The 18,969-nt window shown below is 39.4% G+C and overlaps 2 protein-coding genes across 3 annotated transcripts in view; both read left to right on the top strand.

Moving 5' to 3' along the window:
- The window catches only part of znf827 (zinc finger protein 827), a 50,020-nt gene extending 48,708 nt beyond the window's left edge, over positions 1–1,312 (top strand). The window contains exon 14 of one of the 2 annotated variants that reach the window (XM_077719331.1): positions 31–1,312. In XM_077719331.1, the coding sequence (XP_077575457.1) occupies positions 31–601 (571 nt within the window). In that variant the 3' untranslated portion in view covers positions 602–1,312. The remainder of the gene's footprint in view (positions 1–30) is intronic. The other variant, XM_077719332.1, reaches the window with a different exon arrangement.
- A 7,603-nt stretch (positions 1,313–8,915) lies between these two features.
- On the top strand, positions 8,916–18,538 carry smarca5 (SNF2 related chromatin remodeling ATPase 5). Its single transcript, XM_077718577.1, has 24 exons — positions 8,916–9,205; positions 10,065–10,190; positions 10,277–10,443; positions 10,886–10,986; positions 11,066–11,166; positions 11,240–11,419; positions 11,736–11,891; positions 12,437–12,568; positions 12,646–12,714; positions 12,792–12,901; positions 13,492–13,718; positions 13,811–13,932; positions 14,296–14,448; positions 14,529–14,661; positions 15,127–15,275; positions 15,361–15,483; positions 15,548–15,655; positions 15,903–16,016; positions 16,221–16,343; positions 16,436–16,568; positions 16,640–16,758; positions 17,019–17,231; positions 17,295–17,405; positions 18,187–18,538. Exons 1-24 carry the CDS (start codon positions 9,131–9,133, stop codon positions 18,250–18,252), a joined length of 3,111 nt encoding a protein of 1,036 aa, XP_077574703.1. The 5' UTR covers positions 8,916–9,130; the 3' UTR covers positions 18,253–18,538.
- The last annotated feature ends 431 nt before the right edge of the window (positions 18,539–18,969 follow it).

Raw genomic sequence — 18,969 nt, 5'->3', positions numbered from 1 at the left:
TCCTTCATCCACGCTCTGCCTTCCCGCCAGGTGCCCCTTGTGCCTGTACTCCAGCGGGCGCCCGGCGGCCATGGAGTGCCACCTGAAGACGCACCTGCGTACGGAGCACCGCTGCCGTATCTGCCGGGGTCTGTGGCCCGACCGGCCCTCCCTGGAGGCCCACGCCCGCCGCGCCCACCGCTTGGGCAACCACTACCGCTGCGAGCGTTGCGGCTACCTGTCCAAGACGGCTAACAAGCTAATCGAGCACGTACGGGTACATACGGGCGAACGCCCCTTCCTCTGCGACCGCTGCCCGTACCGCTGCAAGCGCAAGGACAACCTCAACCTGCACAAGCGGCTCAAGCACGCGGCGGGGGCGGGGCCAGCCGAACCGCCCGCCCCCCGCCGGCCGGGCGCCGGCCCCCGCCTGGCCCGCCCCCCGCCGGAACCCCGCGGGAACGGCCAGCGGGCGCGGCTAATCCCCCTCACTACCTTGTTCGGCCGCCGCGACTCGGCATTCCAAGCCCCGCCCCTACTGCGGGCGCCTAAACCCCGCCCATCCCGCAAACACTCCTTCCTGGCCTACCTGGGACTAACCGAGCGAGCCCGAACTCCTTGAGTGACTCCGCCTTTTTCCAACATTTTTTGAGAGAACCGTGCGGAAGCTGCTTGCCCCGCCCCCTCCTTCTCAAACCTCTGAATTTCGCCACGTCGGACGGGGCGCTGGGCCCCGCCCCCTTTTTTAGCTTGGCCTGTTTAAGGGGCCACGCCAACGGAACCGATGCAACGGACTCATTTCCAAAGCAGACGCCTCAAAAAACACGCACTTATTTATCATTCTTGTACATAGTTTTATAAGCCCCGCCCCCGCCTGTCTTTTGATTTGATTTTGACATTTTTTTAATGTTTTTTTTTTTTTTTTTTTTAAGCAGGTTAACCCTTAGATGCACCAGTGTGGAGTCGATACGTGTCAAAAATTCCATGGAATCCAAAGGGAGAGTTTGATTTTTTTAGCCATGGTGGCTGTAAAAAAGGTACACATGATCTGGGGTAAGTGGCTTTTTGGTTTTTTGGGGGATTTTTGGGGGGCTCAAGTCTTGGTCCGCTACACCAGGTTTGTCCAAACATGGCCTCTGAGACTTTTGAGCCGGAATGAGCGAAAAAATCTGATTTGATTGTTCAAAAAGTTGCAAAACTGCCAAAAAACAGTAAAAAAAACTAATTGGAAAAATTGGAAAAACTGCCAAAACCATTTCAAACCAATGATAATATATATTTATAAAACCCACATACATCAAGGGCTGCAAATTTTGGAAGCACCTAATGTAAAAAAAAAAAATCTTTAAAAAAAAATCTTTAAAAAAAAATCCAAGTTTCGCATTATGTTCCAAAAAAAATTCATACGGTTCAATTTTTTTGCATTTTTTTGGTTGTCATACAAACATATCTTAACATTTCAAAGCTCATTCAATGAAACGCTAAAAATTATTTCAACAAAAAAAAACATGACGCACTTACGCATCTAAGGTTTAACAAACCCCGCCTTTTTTTTTGTTCCTGCTAAGCTATGAGACTCAAATCTACAAAAAAATTGGACAAACAATATTTGTTTTGCACTCGCTCATACTCGACAACAACGTTAAATCATACATTAGCGTGCTAACGGGTTAGCGGATGGTGGATTCAAATGGTGCTTTTTGGAGCTTTTTTGTAATTTTTTGTGTACAAAAGAAAAGCTAAATAACTACAGAAACTGTTCCAAAATGACTTGAATGAATGTATTTTTGTTGATGTAAAAAAAAAAGTGTGAACAGGGACATCATGTGTGCTGGTAAAGACAGGAAATTGCCTTTTTTGTTGCATTTTTTGATCGTTTTTTGTTTTTACGAAGCCTTTAGTTGTCATCAAATGTGTTTTGACTAACAACCGGATTTGTTAAAAAACTCGAAAACCCGAATAATCACCGTCAGAAACTCGTTAGCGATCGAAAACTCCGACAAAACTCAATTTTTTGGCACAATTCGGTGTTTTAACGACATAAAATGTCAGGGTAAACCACACGGTGTTGTGCAATTGGTGATTTCAAAATAAAAGTGGATCGCAGATTGAGCCTTGTGGAACGCCGCTAGCTCGTTATGACGAATATGCTAAATTTCACAAGGATTTTTTTTGCCTAAAAACGTAGCTTGTAGCGCTAAAACCCAAAATTAGCACATATTTCGATGCCGTCTCAAAGCCCCGCCCCCAAAATGACTTTTTGCACTTAATTTCCAAGACGTAGATTGCAAAAGCACTTAAAAAAAATAAGTGTTAACCAAAAAAAAAAATGTTTAAAAAAATTAATCAAGCCTCTGCTCTGAAATGGAGAAAATTTGTATTTCAAAATAAAATACAAATTTTAAAAAATAGCTCTTCCTGGGGGCTAAAAGACGCCCAGGCTAAATTTATAATCAGCGTTTTTTATCGTTTTAAAAAATAACAAAAAAAATTGCACAAAGCTGCACTTTTATTTCGTGTCGGAATTATTCGACCATTAAAAAAAATCTTTTTTTTATTCCAAAAAGCCTGTTTTCTTTTATTTTGTGGCCTTTCAAAGCCAATTTGAGTGTTTTTAAGACCCTTTTTTGTATGATTTTATTTTTTTACATGAAATATTGCCAGCTAAAAAAAAAAAAAACTAAAAAAAAAATGGCGCCGAATGTGATTTTAGGATGGAATCCCTCACGTTCTCATTATCAGTTTTTCGTTGTTTTTTTTATACTAAAATATCAAATCGAGTCCTCCCAAAATACAAAATATGAATAATAATATTTCATTTTTTTAAGCATCGCCTACACTTTTTTGCACTCCTAACTTTGCAAATCTTTTTTTGTCCTCCATTTTGGCACTTCTCATTTGGCGGCGTTTTTACGATGGATTAAAAACTACAAAAAAATGAATAAATACATAAAAAAATAGGCTCAACCCGACGCGTATCTGCTTTGGTAACAACTGCTATATGCTGTACAAAGCTTTTTTTTATATGATTATTATTATTACTCCATGGTTAAGGCTGTACAGGGTTGTGACGATAACTGGTAAATAGATCATTTGTACTTTTTTGTTTTGTTTTATTTCTTTTTTTTGGTATTTTCTTTGGTATTCTTTTATTTTTATTTTTTTTTATGTTCAACTTACCAGATCTAAATGTAACGGGATTTGAAAGTAAAGCTTACATCAAATATTAAAACCATTTCTTGTTTTCTGTCGTTTCAGCATTCTTCGACATGAAAAGGTGGGCAATTCATTTATTATTATTAAGTTAATTGATTATATTAATTTATTATTTTTTTATAGTTTGTGTTTTTGGAAGACATAGTTGTCCCGTTTTCTGTTTTATAGGATTCTTTAAAGCCATTTATTTAAAATAACAATTTCAAAGTAAAAGAAAATTTAAAATCATCTAATTTTTAAAATTGACTTGGTTTACATGACATTTTTTACATAATTTTTCACCATGTCAAAAAATTTAAACAATTATTTAAAGTTGTTTTTTTTATTATTATTGTTATTATTTTTAAAAAATTGATGATTTCCCTTTCTAAGAAAAAAACTTAAGGATCTAAATTACATGTTTTTTTTCCATTCAAAAATATATATCTTTTAAAATTAAAAATTCAAAAAAATGTATGAACAACGTCCCAATCGCAGAGCCCCTTTCGGTCCACTTTCGGCCCGCTGCCCGCACCTTAGACACCCTTCTTCCAATTTGTCCTTACTGCACAGGTCACACAGTTTTAATTTTTTATTTTATTATTATTATTATTTTTTTAAGGAAGCCGTCGGGAAAGAGCGGCTCGCTAATCCCGAATGCGGCGGGCCGAAGGTCGGCGCCGTCTAATGAAAACAGATGAAGCAGAGATAAAGTGTTGCGCCACGTTAAGGGACTCGTCCATCAGTGTTAGCGTTAGCGTTAGCCGTGTCCACTCGGAGACTTTCAATTGGCGGAGATGATCCACGACTACCTGCGAGCGGTCGTAGCGGACGATTAGCGTTCGGTCACCATGGTCAATTGTAGCTGCGTTTTTTTATTTTTTAACGTTTGTTTTGGACCATCATTACCGAGGATGGCACACATTAAATTGAAATTAGATTAGATTAGATTATTTAATTCCATATTTGGGAAATTTCTTGGTTGCAGTAGTAAGACAGACACAGAAGACATTGTAGATCTAGTTTAAAAAATGCCAGGAAATTTACTTCTTTTTTTCATATTTGATAAAAAACAATGTGTTTAATTTAAAAAAAATGAAATCCAAGAATAATGATTTCATTAACTTTCATTATTACCTTAAACATGAAAAGATAAACGATAAAAAATACAAAAATATCCAAAAGTAATTCATTTTACTTATTTGAAATTTAAAAAATAAGTAAAATAAATAATAGCAAATATTTTGCATAAAATCCCAAGTGTATTTGCCCCGCCCCTTTTTTATATGCAGGATAAAAATGAAAAAAATATTCAAAAAATCTACCTTTAATGTAAAAAAAAAACAAGAACATCAATTTTTTAAACACTTACTGCCCCAAATTTTTTTTAAGTACAATAATTATGCATTTGAACAATTCACAGGCCCAAAAATGTCTTTCCACTTTGAGCATAAGATCTGCAAGAACTTATTTGTGTACCAAATCATTTGTGATTAATCCAGTACTTAAACAGGCCACCTCGGGGGTAGCCGGGTCATCGCCATGGTGACAGCCATGCGGTGGGCCGACCTCTGTCGGTGGGTGGGCATTTAACGGCGGGTTAAAGTCAAACCCCACCCCTTTTCGATCCGCCATTTGCGTCCAACGCGGCCCAGGACGTTCCAGAAGAGATTAACGGAAGAGTCCGAGGTCAAGACCGGCTAATGGAGCTCCTCGTTTTCCAGAACTCGCTAATGAAGTGGAGCCGTGGACTCTCCCGACTGTCGGAATCCACGCCAGCCAATCACGGAGCAGGAAAAAACATACTCAAACTGGAAAGCCATCTTCCATAAATTTGAGGGAAAGCTACCCAAGACTTTGTTCTGAAGACTTTTTGGAAGTCCAGATTGGACCAAATCAAGAAGACTAGGACATTTTGGGGGATGAGATTGAGACAAAAGTGAGGTTTTAAGGACTTTTGGAGATCCAGATTGAGACAAGACTGGTTCTTTTGGGACCAAAAGACTTTGGACTCCAGATAGATAGGAAACCAAGATTTTTTTTGGGCTAAGGTCAAGACCAGTTGAAGACTTGCAATGTCCGGATTGGACCAAATCAAGAAGATCTGGACATTTAGGAGATGAGACTGAGAGAAAAAATGATTTTGAGGACTTTGGGGGATGAGATTGAGACAAATTTGAGATTTTTAAGGACTATGGTGGATGAGACTGAGACAAATTTGAGATTTTTAAGGATTTTGGGAGATCCAGATTGAGATTTTGACCAAAACAAGTTGAGGTCTGGATTGGGCCAAAATTTTGGGAGATAAAACTGAGACCAAAGACCGACTTTAAGGAATCCATACTGAGACAAAAAGACTTTTTGGATATCCAGATTGAGACAAAAAGACTTTTTGGACATCCAGATTGAGACAAAAAGACTTTTTGGACATCCATATTGATACAAAAATACTTTTTGGAGATCCAGATTGAGACAAAAAGACTTTTTGAAGATCCAGATTGAGACAAAACTTATCCATTTGAGGGGAAAGACCAAGACTTAAGGACTCCAGACAGATACAAAAACCAATATTTTTTGGGGGTCTAAACCCAAGACCAGTTGAAGACTTGTTTTTTGGATGATGAGGACTTGAACAGTATTTTCTGGCTCCTTAAAAAAAATGAGTTTTGGCATCCGCAAATCCAGCCAAACAAGCAAAGTAGTCCCTCAGTTAAGACATCATCCTAGCGCTAATTGGAAGCTAATGGGGCCACGAAGCCAGCCAGGAAGCGCCACGTCTGGCCGACAGTTGGCAGAGGCCAGCGGTGTCTGGCTCGGAAGGGGAAGCCCATCTGCCCGACAAGTGCCCGCCACCGCCGCCAAATGCGCGCCGCCCATGACCGCCCAACTCGCTCCGCCGTCCTTCAAATGGCGGACCACCGTCTTGTTTTGGGCTAACCGGGAAGGCCACCGAGTGACAAAACAAAATGGCCAATTAAGCAGACAGCTGCTGTACAGGGGCGGAGCTAGAAAAAATGGGACTGGGGTGGCCAGAAGGGGGCGGGGACTATTTCAGAGGTGGTAAGTATTACATCATTGTATCATATTTTATACAATTATTTGATTCAATTCATTTTCTGAACTGTTTTCTCCTCATTAGGGTCGCTGGGGGTGCAGTAAAGGGGCGGATCTAGAAAAATGTGACTTTTGGGGGCGGAGTCTATTTCAGTGGTGGTAATTATTACATCATGCTATCATATTTGATCCGATTATTTTATTCAATTCATTTTCTGAAACACTTTCTTCTCGTTAGGGTCGCTGGGGGTGCTGTAAAGGGGCGGATCTAGAAAAATGTGACTAGATGGGGGCGGGGTCTATTTCAGTGGTGGTAATTATTACATCATGCTATCATATTTGATCCGATTATTTTATTCAATTCATTTTTTGAACTTCTTTATCCTCATTAGGGTTGCCAGGGGTGCTGGAGCACTGATTCAGTGACCAGCCGGAAAAAAATGGAATCCGATCTTGTCTAAGGGGGGGAGACGTAGTCAGGTCTGGGCCACTGGGCGGCTAGAAATAATAGAGACTGGCAAGAGGGCAACGAGGGGTCACGCACAGCCGCGGAGGGGGAAGGGGGCGGGGCTACAGTGACAGGAGGATAAAGACGGCGAGGGGTGAGAAGAAGGTTAGGAAGAGAACAGAAAAATCAGGGTTCGCTCTTGTGGAGCTCACTTTTTCCATCTTTTTTGGGGGACAGGGCATCAAATTGTGTTAGCATGGCGTAGCTATTGAGAAAATTCACGTGATTTGTCATTGGATGTGTTTAGTTTAAGCATCTTCATGATGAGTAGATGGCTAATCCAAAAGGGTTTTGATGTCTTGTTTTTCTGTGTGGTGCGTTCAGGTGCGACTTAAAAAATCGGTCATACTAGAGATGCCATAATTAATTAGCTAATTAACATCTCATCGCTTAGAATGTTTTCCCTATGAAATGATGTTTTTATTTAGCCTTTTAAGAACATAACATCTTAATATAAGATTTCTTCTATTTATTTACATTTATATTTTTCTTTCCTGTGTGTTGCATTCAGGTGCGACTCCAAAATGTCAGTCATACGAGAAATGCTATAATTAATTGGCTAATCAACATCTAATCGACTAGCAATGTTTTTTTTACCCTTTTAAATAACATAATATCTTCATTTAAGATTTATTTTATTTATTTACATTTTTAAAGACAACAAAAACGTGTTTAAGAAATAGGAAAGCACTTATTTTTTGTATGACATGACAAAATAATAACCAATAATCTCAACAAATATAGAAATATTTTGTAAAGTGTTTATTTTTTTGCAAGGCATCTTAATGAAGGAATTTCCTCCATAAATCAGGATTCATAGCGCCACCGCTGTTCGTAGTATGTAGTTTACCCTGGCCTTTTTGGTACTTCAGTGCCAGTAATTGGGCTTCGGAACCGATTGGGGGGCTCAGTGGACCCCGGGTAATGGATTTGAGGATATAATAAATTGTAGTTATGGTTACGAGAGGCTCATCACCCCTGCGATGCTGCTGCCGGCCCTCAATTAAAGAAATTGAGCTGCTTGGGCAGCCCAAGGCTTGCACAAGTCACGTTCCAGACACCAGTAGCCGATGGTAGTTATTATAAAATCTTACCTAATCTCAGTATGAGACGTTAAGCCATTTTGCCCCACTGGCAATAATTGTTGGCAAAGTTTCAGTCGAAATCTGAAAGATGCTAATGTAACTTTTTGAATGTTATGCTTGTAGACAATCTAGATCGAGGTCATTGTGTTTTAGGAAGGTCAGAATAGAGTAAAAAAAATGATAGTGATTTTTTTAAGATTAACTCGTTGGGAGAAAATGCCCTCTAGTGGCTAAATATGTTTAGGTGAGTGTCAAGCTAGTAGCAGTCCTGGATGTGAGCATAAAACTGTTACACAGTGACTGTACTTTATTTTTTTTTTGCCTTAGGTTTTGACACAAATTTAAATCAGCATGCAAATTATGTAGGGTTTTGTTATTTATGGGAATTGGATCAGTTTGCGTTTACTTTTAAGGGCCTCGGTGAGTTATTAACTCCGTTCCACTTTTTGTTTTAATTTGAAAACGTTCAAAACAGGAAGTCCAGTCCATGTTTTGTCTTGTATAACACGCCGTTACGATAATAGTATTGAAGTGTTTTTAAAAATATTTATATTTACAGCAAAAAAAGGCAAAATATAAATAATGTGACCTCTGTTTAATCAATTGTTGTGCTTTTTAAAACAAAGCAAACATGCTTACGTATTTATAGAACTCAAGACGTCATACTTTTGTTTCACTTTTTCAAATGCATTCAATGGCTACTCCAGTGTGGGAACTTTATAAACTCTTATCTTTATCAACTTAACCTTTTGATAAATTAGATGCTGAAAGACGAATCTGAAAATCTACTAAAATATATTTATCAAACTATGTTACTGCATATCGATACGATAAAAGCCATAAAGTACAATGCTAAATATAAAGTAATAGTAGTATAATGTACTGCCTGTCTTTTCCTACGTTTCACAGCTGTTAGTGGTGCAGACGTCATGATATCCTACATTTGAATTATATAACGTGAATCCAATTGTATTCATTTATTCCATGAAAGTAGGGTTATGTGTATCATAAATTCAACTTTTTTAATCAGAGAAGCCAGACTTCCTTAATTTATGAACGTAACACGGTCCACGCTCGCGAGAACACAGAAAAATCACGTTGTGAGTTCGCGGGTGTTCATGAGGGGAAAACAGTAGTAAAATACCGCTAACACAGCACCGACTGGTGTGTCTTTCATTCCCCAAAACAGGATATTTCCGGACAAAGGCGTTAAAGTTAAACTCCAAAATATCCACAGAGGAGCTAAACTACACTCCACGCACGAACAGAGTATATTTGGGCGATTCTAAGACGAAATACTCGTCAAATAATGTCGGAACTTCTAAGCGGCGTAGAACCGGAGCGGGAAGAGCAGCCCGAAGTGGAAGAAGCCGGGGGAACAGAGGTAAGAAGGTTATAAAATGGCGGAATATTTCCAAATTCTGCTCGGTATATCCATTCAATGTACTTAGGAATATAATAGTTATAATTCTTCATTCACGTCAACGTCAGGTTTCCACTTGCTTTTAACCGTTAGCGTCCGTTAGCATGTGGCTAGCTTCACTGACTAGCAGTCGAGGCCATTGTTGTTTCGTAAATGCCGGACATTAAATTGGCGCAGTTGAATTAACTTCATATATATTTTTTTCTTGGGGAGACATTTTGGAACATTTTAGCCTGTTAATAGGAAACCAAAGCTCGTCTTTTTCTTCAAAGACGCCGAACCCAGGTGGTGATACTAAACTTGCTTTAATTGGATTTTTCATTGTGCTTTGATGCGCCGACTAAAACATTGCGCGTGTATAATTTTAGTGTTTTGAGTTTTGTCGTAAAAACATTAAAAAATATCTTAGAAATGTCAATTCCATTCAGTTCAGATAAAGTTGAGTGACAGGAAATATAGTCATAATTTGTAAAATACACTGGTATTCATTTATATAATAAATATAGCTTTTTTGAATAATTAATTACATTAAAAAATCATGTTTTTTAATTTCTTGTTTATTGAAATTATTGTTACAACTCTGCAAAAAATAGAAGAAAAATATTTGTAATAATGAATTATGCTTCAAATTATATTAGATTCAAATTTTAATTAGGAAAAATAGATATTCATTTTCATAATGGAAGCAGCCCAATTTGAGCTGAAATTAATGGTATATTTTAAAAATATATAATTTTAACTGCTTTCAAAAAGAAGCTGAGCTAATGCTAATTGGGTGCATTTTTACTATTATTTTTTAAATCTATATTTATTTTTCTAGGAGAAGTCTGACTCTGACGCCGGTGGCAAAGAGTCGTCCTCGGATGCAGGACCCGATGGACAGGATGCGTCCTCTTCATCCTCCACCAAAACCAAAGAATCTGCTCCAGGTTATGAAGAAAAAGTGGTGAGTATATTTTCTGTCCATCACATGATTAAAACAGTCTTGTTGTTGCCGGGGGACAAATCCACATCTGCCTTTTACCCCTGCAGAAAACGGACCGTACCAACAGATTTGACTACTTATTGAAGCAAACCGAGCTATTTGCTCACTTCATCCAGCCGGCCGCTCAGAAGACCCCCACGTCTCCCCTCAAGATGAAGCCGGGACGTCCTCGTATCAAGAAAGATGAGAAGCAGAATTTATTGTCAGCTGGAGAGTAAGTAGCCGTTACCTTAGACATCTATCAACGTCAAATAGATATGTTCTTTTCCACAGTTTTTAAATGAATTGAATCAGGCAAAATTTGTTTTTTCTCCTGGATATCTTAATATAATCATTTGTTTTTGATATAATGTCATTATTTTCAGGATAAAAAATTGAATTTGTTGTTCAAAAAAAAATCAGACTAGTTTTAATTAAGGACATGCAGTTTTTGCATGATTTGAATGAGGCTAAATTAGATTTTCTCTTGGATATATTAATATAATCTTTTTTTCTGATGTACTGTCATTATTTTCAGTCTAAAAATTGAATTTGCTGTTCAAAAAACTTTCCAAACTACTTAAAAAAAATAAAAATAGTGTGTCGTCTTATATTCGGGTCAATACAACTAATTTCTAAGAACTGCTTTCAAAATAACCACTCTTCTTTTTCAACAGCAACCGACACCGCCGCACCGAACAAGAAGAAGACGAGGAACTGTTGAGCGAGAGCACCAAAACAACCAACGTCTGCACCCGATTCGACGACTCACCCTCGTGTAAGCACCAGCCGGTCGGCAGTAAAAAACGGCAATGTCCATGGGTAGGTTCCTACTCACGGTTCACCTTCTCCCGCAGACGTCAAAACGGGAAAAATGAGGGACTACCAAGTCCGAGGCTTGAACTGGCTCATCTCGCTGTACGAGAACGGAATCAACGGCATCCTCGCCGACGAAATGGTAAGCGAACGCAACACAGTGTGATTTTTTTGTCAATTAGGCTCAACTTAACGTTGTATTTTGATACCACCAGGGTTTGGGAAAGACCCTCCAGACTATTTCCCTGCTGGGCTACATGAAGCACTACAGGAACATCCCCGGGCCACATATGGTGCTGGTTCCCAAGTCCACGTTGTACAACTGGATGAACGAATTTAAGCGCTGGGTGCCGTCTCTGAGAGCCGTCTGTCTTATCGGAGACAGAGAAGAGAGGGTCAGCCATCTTGTTGTTTTGTTATTGTTTTGAAATGGTCATTAGAAAAGGTCAAAGTAAAAGGAAAAAGACATTTAACCTAAAAGATTTGAGGTTTTTTTTGTAAAACTAGTAATTTTTTTTACAAAATATTTATAAAATGTACCTTTTATATGACAAATTTATTTATCTTGGTTACTTTTATCTGTTGCAATTACGTAAAATTCTCATTAAATTATGACCTTTCAGTCCTTATGGTATATTTTCATTAAATTGTATTGCAGTTTTTGGTGTTTTGAGCAATTCTCAAAGACCCCTCCCCCCATTTATTTTGCAGACGGCACTCATCCGAGACGTCTTGCTTCCCGGCGAATGGGACGTCTGCGTGACATCGTACGAGATGCTCATCATCGAAAAGGCCGTGTTCAAAAAGTTCAACTGGCGCTACCTGGTCATCGACGAAGCCCATAGGATCAAGAACGAAAAATCCAAAGTAGGCTCCGCCTCACTATTCCCAAAAACCTCTAGTCCAGGGTTGTCAAACTTTGGTCTGCGGGCCGAATACAGCTTAATTTGAGATGAAGCGGGTCGGTCCAGTAAACTCATTGCAAAATGACATAGAACTAACAATAAGCCTACTTCTTTTTCCTTTGTATTAGTCACTAATACTAATAATTAGTGCAAAGAATGAGTAAATTATCAAAATGTTTATTAACATAATTTTCCTTTTACATTATGAATGAGTAAATTATCAAAATGTTTATTAACATAATTTTCCTTTTACATTATGAATAATATATTATGAACATATATATATATATATTAAGAACATAAATAAATGTCAATGGATGTCTGCACGTACTAAAACACTGCGCCCCTAGCGGATAATACAAGAAGTACAAATTTTAAAGAAAATTCATTTTTTTTTATACAATGCAGCTTTCTTCCCTGGGCCGTACCAAACCACGAGACGGGCCGGATCCGGCCCGCAAGCCGTATGTTTGACACCCCTGCCTAACAATGAGCCTTTCTCCCTAGTTGTCAGAAATTGTACGAGAATTCAAGACCACCAACCGCCTGCTGCTGACTGGCACCCCACTCCAAAATAACCTACACGAGCTGTGGGCACTTTTAAACTTCTTGCTTCCCGACGTCTTTAATTCATCAGAGGTAAGCGCCATCTTTTTAAATAACATTGACGATAACAAGTACCTCATTGGTTGCTTATGTCCATTCATTCCTGGCAGGATTTTGATTCCTGGTTCGATACTAACAACTGTTTGGGGGATACGAAACTGGTGGAACGTCTCCACACGGTTAGTACAACAGGGGTGATTGAGGTGCCTTTTTTTTAAGGCCTGTTTTGAAATTGTATTTTCAATGTTGCGAGTAGGTACTTCGCCCCTTTCTGCTCCGGCGTATTAAAGCTGATGTGGAGAAAACTCTACTACCCAAGAAAGAGATCAAGATGTATGTGGGACTCAGTAAAATGCAGCGAGAATGGTAAGTAAAGTTGGGCTGTGTGGTTGACAAATGCTGGATTTTCTCACATATAAGCCTTATTAGTAACTAAAAAATCAAGGGTAAGGCTTATATTCGCATAAATTAGACTTGACATGCACAAAACTCCAAAGGTACAAAATGAAATGTCATAATGTAAGACAATGCAGCCATTTTATTTTCAAAATAGAGAAAATAAACAGCTAAAACACACAAAATATTTTATTCATTTAAGATTTTTCCTTCAAAGTAATACATTTGTGCTCTTTAATAAAACCATGAATAATGGAGGGGAAATTAAGAATCAGGGAATGTCTTATATGAGTAAAACAATTTTAAGAGTGAGGCTAATATGCGAGAAAATACAGAAAAACAATGTACTGGTTTTAATTTAAAAAAAATGCAAGTCCTGTTTTTTCCCCAAATTGCAAAAGAAATACAAAGTCGCTAAAATTGCCAAATCAATAGGTTGCTAACACTTCTCAATTAGTTTAGAATAGTTGCTAACGATTTTAGGACCCCCTCGAAAATTAGATGGTCCTCTGAATGACGAACTGACCAATCATTTGAACAACTGTCCCCCCTCTCACAAGGTACACCAAGATTCTGATGAAAGACATCGACATCCTGAACTCAGCCGGGAAAATGGACAAAATGCGGCTTCTCAACGTGCTCATGCAGCTGCGAAAGTGCTGCAATCACCCGTACTTATTCGACGGCGCCGAGCCGGGGCCCCCTTACACCACCGACCTCCACCTAGTGGTCAACAGCGGCAAGATGGTGGTGCTGGACAAGCTGCTACCTAAAATGAAGGATCAGGGTAAGTGGGAGGGATGTTGCATAAAGATGTATGGATTATGCTGTTGTTGGTTTTTTTGGTGGTACTCAGTTTTGTGTTTTTTTGTGCACCAGGCTCGCGTGTGCTCATCTTCAGCCAAATGACCAGGGTGCTGGACATCTTGGAGGACTACTGTATGTGGAGGAATTATGGGTACTGCCGCCTGGACGGTCAGACGCCGCACGAGGAGCGACAGGTTAGAGCATGGGTGTCAAAGTGGCGGTTTGGGGGCCAAATCTGGTCCGCTGCTTCATTTTGTGCGTCCCAGAAAAGTAAATCATGAGTGTTGACTTTCTGTTTTAGGATCAAATTCAGATGAAGAGTATAGATGTATATTACATTTCCTGATTTTGCCCTTTTAAATCAATAATTGTCATTTTTTTAATCCATTTTTTCAGTTTTTTGGTTCAAAAATATTTTTTTAAATCTAAAAATATATTTAAAAAAGCTAAAATAAATATTGTTTTAGATCGATTAAAAACTGAATATTCAGGGATTTTAATCCAGTTCTTTTAATCCATTTATAAAAAAATATATATAAACACGTCCACCTTTTTAGATTTCCATCAACGCCTACAACGAGCCCAACAGCAGCAAGTTCATCTTCATGCTGAGCACCCGAGCCGGCGGCCTGGGGATCAACCTGGCCACCGCCGACGTGGTCATCCTCTACGACTCGGACTGGAACCCGCAAGTGGACCTCCAGGCCATGGTGAGTGCTGGGCGAGGTCCTTTTCGACGCGGTGGATGGGCGGAGCCAAAACCGCTTTAACCCTTTGTGTCGCCATACAGGATCGAGCGCATAGGATTGGGCAAATGAAGCAGGTCCGCGTCTTCCGATTCATCACGGAGAACACGGTGGAGGAGAGGATCGTGGAGAGGGCCGAGATGAAACTGCGTCTGGACTCCATCGTTATTCAGCAAGGTACAGTGTTGTGTATTTGATTTTAAGATAACTACTTTGTTAATAATAAGAAATTAGCTCTGTTTTCTTGGGGAAATAGTGTAATGGGAGGGAAAACATTGACAAAGAGAGGTCACTAGGTAGACATGGTCCAAGTTTTGGGAAATCGAAGACTTTTAAGGCATTCATTGGCAAATCAAAGGCAAAATTTCATGTTACAGCCATGGTAAAAAAATAAAATAAAAAATCTGTGGAACTCATAAAACACTGTCCAATAGTTTTGTTTTTTGCAAAATTTATTTAGTTAATTTTTTTAATATAAAAAAAACTTGTTAGTTGTCCATTTACACAACTTGGACGTTTAAGTAAGTTAAAACTTCACTTAAGTATGTTGAACCATCAAATTAGCCATTTAAAATGACTTTACTTACAAAAAACTGGCACTTCTGCATAAATGACTTCTAAAACACCCGTTTCTTTCTCCAGGGCGACTCGTCGACCCGAGCGCCAACAAACTAGGCAAAGACGAAATGCTGTCCATCATCCGGCACGGCGCCACACACGTCTTTGCGTCCAAGGAGAGCGAAATCACGGACGACGACATCGACGCCATCCTGGTCTACGGCGAGAGAAAGGTCGGTGTCCCTCAAGCCGATGCTAACTCGCTAAAAAAAAAAAAAGTGCAATACCTGACACTATGTTTTATCTCCCGGCCTTCAGACTAAGGAAATGAAGGAGAAGCTTTCCAATCTGGGCGAGAGCTCCTTGAGGAACTTCACCATGGACACGGAGAACAGCAGCGTCTATACTTTCGAGGGAGAAGACTATAGAGAGAAGAAAAAGGTATGGCGGAAGCAACATTATAAGATATTGTTGTTCATCTTGATGTATTGAATCGCTTTTTCAGGTCATCACTAACTGGATCGAGCCCCCCAAAAGGGAGAGAAAGGCCAACTACGCCGTCGACGCCTACTTTAGGGAAGCGCTTCGTGTCAGTGAACCAAAAGCGCCCAAGGTGGGTCCAGCCAGGAGTATTTGGGTAGCCGGACGTTTGGTAGAACGGACGTTTGGTAGAACGGACGTTTGGTAGAACGGACGTTTGGTAGAACGGACGTTTGGTAGAACGGAAGTTTGGTAGAACGGAAGTTTGGTAGAACGGAAGTTTGGTAGAACGGACGTTTGGTCGAACGGACGTTTTGTCGCCCGGACATTTGGTCACCTAATATACTTAACGTCGGTTTTTAACTGCTTGTTCTGTCCAGGCTCCACGTCCACCCAAGCAGCCCAACGTCCAGGACTTCCAGTTCTTCCCTCCGCGTCTCTTTGAGCTCCTGGAAAAGGAAATTCTCTTCTACAGAAAGACCATTGGCTACAAGGTACTGTACTTTCTTGCATATTAGCTGACTCCAAGTATAAGCCGCACCCTTAAAATGGTTGAATTTTACAATATCTTCCGTATAAGTCGCCCCCTGATTCACAATTTTCAACTCAAGTACATGTGTTACTCTCACGGGGCAAATCATGGCACGTTCTATTTCTACAACCAGGAAGGGTTGTCCGTAACGGTCTTGTCGCTTTAGGTGCCGCGCAATCCGGAAATGCCCAACTCGGCTCAAGCCCAGAAGGAGGAGCAAAGCAAAATCGACGAGGCGGAGGCCTTGACAGAAGAGGAATTGGAGGAAAAAGAGAGTCTCCTGCAGCAGGTACAATCGAGCTTGTTCGTTATACTAAATCAAATGTTAGTGTATTAAAACAAAAATGACTGGGATTTTTTAAAACTTGTTACCGTTTTTAGGGATTCACCATTTGGAACAAGCGCGACTTCAACCAGTTCATCAAAGCCAATGAGAAGTGGGGACGTGACGACATTGAAAACATCGCCAGAGAGGTGGAAGGGAAAACGCCAGAGGAAGTCATCGAGTATTCCGGTAAAGTCTTTAAAACTGGAATGGCTAACCTACTTTTGTCCTGAGATTAAATCGCCATGTCGTCGTTTTAGCCGTTTTCTGGGAACGCTGCAACGAACTGCAAGACATTGAGAAGATCATGGCTCAAATCGAGCGAGGAGAAACCAGGATCCAAAGGAGGATTAGCATCAAAAAAGCACTGGACTCAAAGGTAACTGCCGTAAATGATGACTCATTTTGTGAGCAAAGCTGATGAACGGTTAACTTTATCAAACAATGATTAAATTGTCTAAATTCTCCTGTTTGAGTCATAAAAAAATGTAATTTATTTTGTTTGAACTTAAATATAAAGAAAAATTGAGAAAAAATGTAAATATGTATATTTTAGGTCAATACTTAAACAAAACTACCCAAAAAAATAGTCTTAAATCCAATAGTTGAAAGTTGAGTTTCTTGGCCTGCCATTCCCAGATCGGCCGCTACAAGGCGCCCTTTCACCAGCTCCGCATCTCCTACGGCACCAACAAGGGCAAGAACTACACGGAAGAAGAGGACCGCTTCCTCATCTGCATGCTTCACAAGCTAGGCTTCGACAAGGAAAGCGTTTACGACGAACTGCGTCAGTGTATCCGCAACTCGCCACAGTTCCGTTTCGACTGGTTCCTCAAGTCTCGGACGGCTATGGTGAGCCCAAGACCGCTCTGATCCGGTCTCGGCGTCCGCTCACGCTTGGGGATTTCTTGGCAGGAGCTGCAAAGGCGCTGCAATACGCTCATCACGCTAATTGAGAGGGAGAACATGGAGCTGGAGGAGCGGGAGAAGGCAGAGAAGAAGAAGAGGGGACCCAAGACTGGTTCGGTAAGTCGTCCTTGGTCCAAGATTGGTCGCCAGTGGTAGTCAAATGTGATCACTCTATGCTAGATGTCCAAGTTGAAATTTATTTTGAGCTAGTCTCTCACTGTGAGTGACAGTGAATGAGTTCAGGTTTTTTTAAAAAAAGTTCTGGTACAGTTAATAACAAAAAATAAATGTAAAACTTTATTGATACAACCGATTACATACAAGTATTAGTTTGAAGGGAAAAAAAGAGAAAAAAATTTATAGGTAGTAACAAACTAGAAGGTAAGGTAATTAGGTAGGTAATTGCTAGATTAGTTTTGACTTTCAAAGAAAAAATAATTAGAAGATATTTTAGACCACGGGTGTTAAAGTAGCGGCCCGGGGGCCAAATCTGGCCCACCGCATCATTTTGTGTGGCCCGGCCGGGAAAGTCAATCATGAGTGCCAATTTTGTTTTTTAATCTAAAAATATATGTAAAAAAGCTAAAATAAACAGTTTTAGATGTATAAAAAAATAATATTCAAGGCTTTTAATCCAAAAATATTCTAAATATATCAAAAATGGTCTGACACCCTTGTTTTAGACCCTCAAAAAATATTTGTAATTTTTTTGTCTGTATTCAAACTATCCCGTTTGTTTTTAGTATTTCGGTTGTGTAAAAATAGTTTAAAAGTACTATTAATAAAACAGAAAAATATATAATTTCAATTCAAACCAGTCTGATAGAGCCCAAAATGTGACACATTTTTATTCCTAATGATTTAATTGATTAATAACCCAAACAAAATGTCTCCTCAGGCCCAGAAGCGAAAACCCGAAGGAACCCCAGATGGTCGCGGACGTCGAAAAAAGCTCAAGTTATGAAGCGGGCGTCCAATCATGAATAACCGTAAGCCCGAGTCACCATTGCAATATAGACTTTGTATTTTTTAGCTTCTAGAAAAGTCTCTCTGCCTTGTTGTGCCACTTTCTGAAACACTGCTGGTTTTCGTAGTTTTTTTTTGTTTCCTTTTGTATAAAGTAGTACTTCAAATGTATTTATGCTGTTGCCCACATTCCAGTGTAACTTTTTAAATCCCGACAAACTAGTCCCAACTTTCTTGAATAACGACTTTTTTTTAAATAAAACTGGACAAAAAATACACCAAAATATTTTCCATGTGGTTTCAACCACTGTTTGAACAGTTTTATTCAAAAATATGAATTCTCCACTTTTGCAACAAAAAAAAAAAACGAAGCTACAATATCTATAAACCTTGATATTGTATTATGACATTAACCAATCGTGTATCTCATTAGCATTCAATGACATCATCGTCTTCTAACATTCACTCCAAGTCACAGTCAAAATAATAACAAAAAAAATTATAAACTTAAAAATTCATATCAAGTAACGGCTGCCTGAGCTGATTACGTACGCTTAGCGTTTATTTTGCCTTTCATGCAATCGCAAATAAAATTAAATAAAAAGAGCGACAAACTTAAACAATATTAGGCCAAAAATGCTCAACATTATATACATTGAACAGCTGTTCCATTTGAAAATTTGCCTATTTGTAGTTCCTTGTGGGCGGAGCTTAA

Source organism: Stigmatopora nigra, chromosome 6 (assembly GCF_051989575.1).
Source record: "Stigmatopora nigra isolate UIUO_SnigA chromosome 6, RoL_Snig_1.1, whole genome shotgun sequence".
In the NCBI taxonomy this organism is placed as follows: domain Eukaryota; kingdom Metazoa; phylum Chordata; class Actinopteri; order Syngnathiformes; family Syngnathidae; genus Stigmatopora; species Stigmatopora nigra.
The sequence above is the reverse complement of the archived record's forward strand: the minus strand, read 5'-3'. Positions and strand labels throughout refer to the sequence as shown.

What these genes read in the sequence shown, in the direction of transcription:
- smarca5 (XM_077718577.1), top strand. Translation starts at nt 9,131, where the DNA reads ATGTCGGAACTTCTAAGCGGCGTAGAACCGGAGCGGGAAGAGCAGCCC. An exon ending in AGTAAAATGCAGCGAGAATG is followed by an intron (nt 12,902 to 13,491) that starts GTAAGTAAAGTT and finishes CCCTCTCACAAG; the next exon opens with GTACACCAAGATTCTGATGA. An exon ending in GAAAGACCATTGGCTACAAG is followed by an intron (nt 16,017 to 16,220) that starts GTACTGTACTTT and finishes TTGTCGCTTTAG; the next exon opens with GTGCCGCGCAATCCGGAAAT.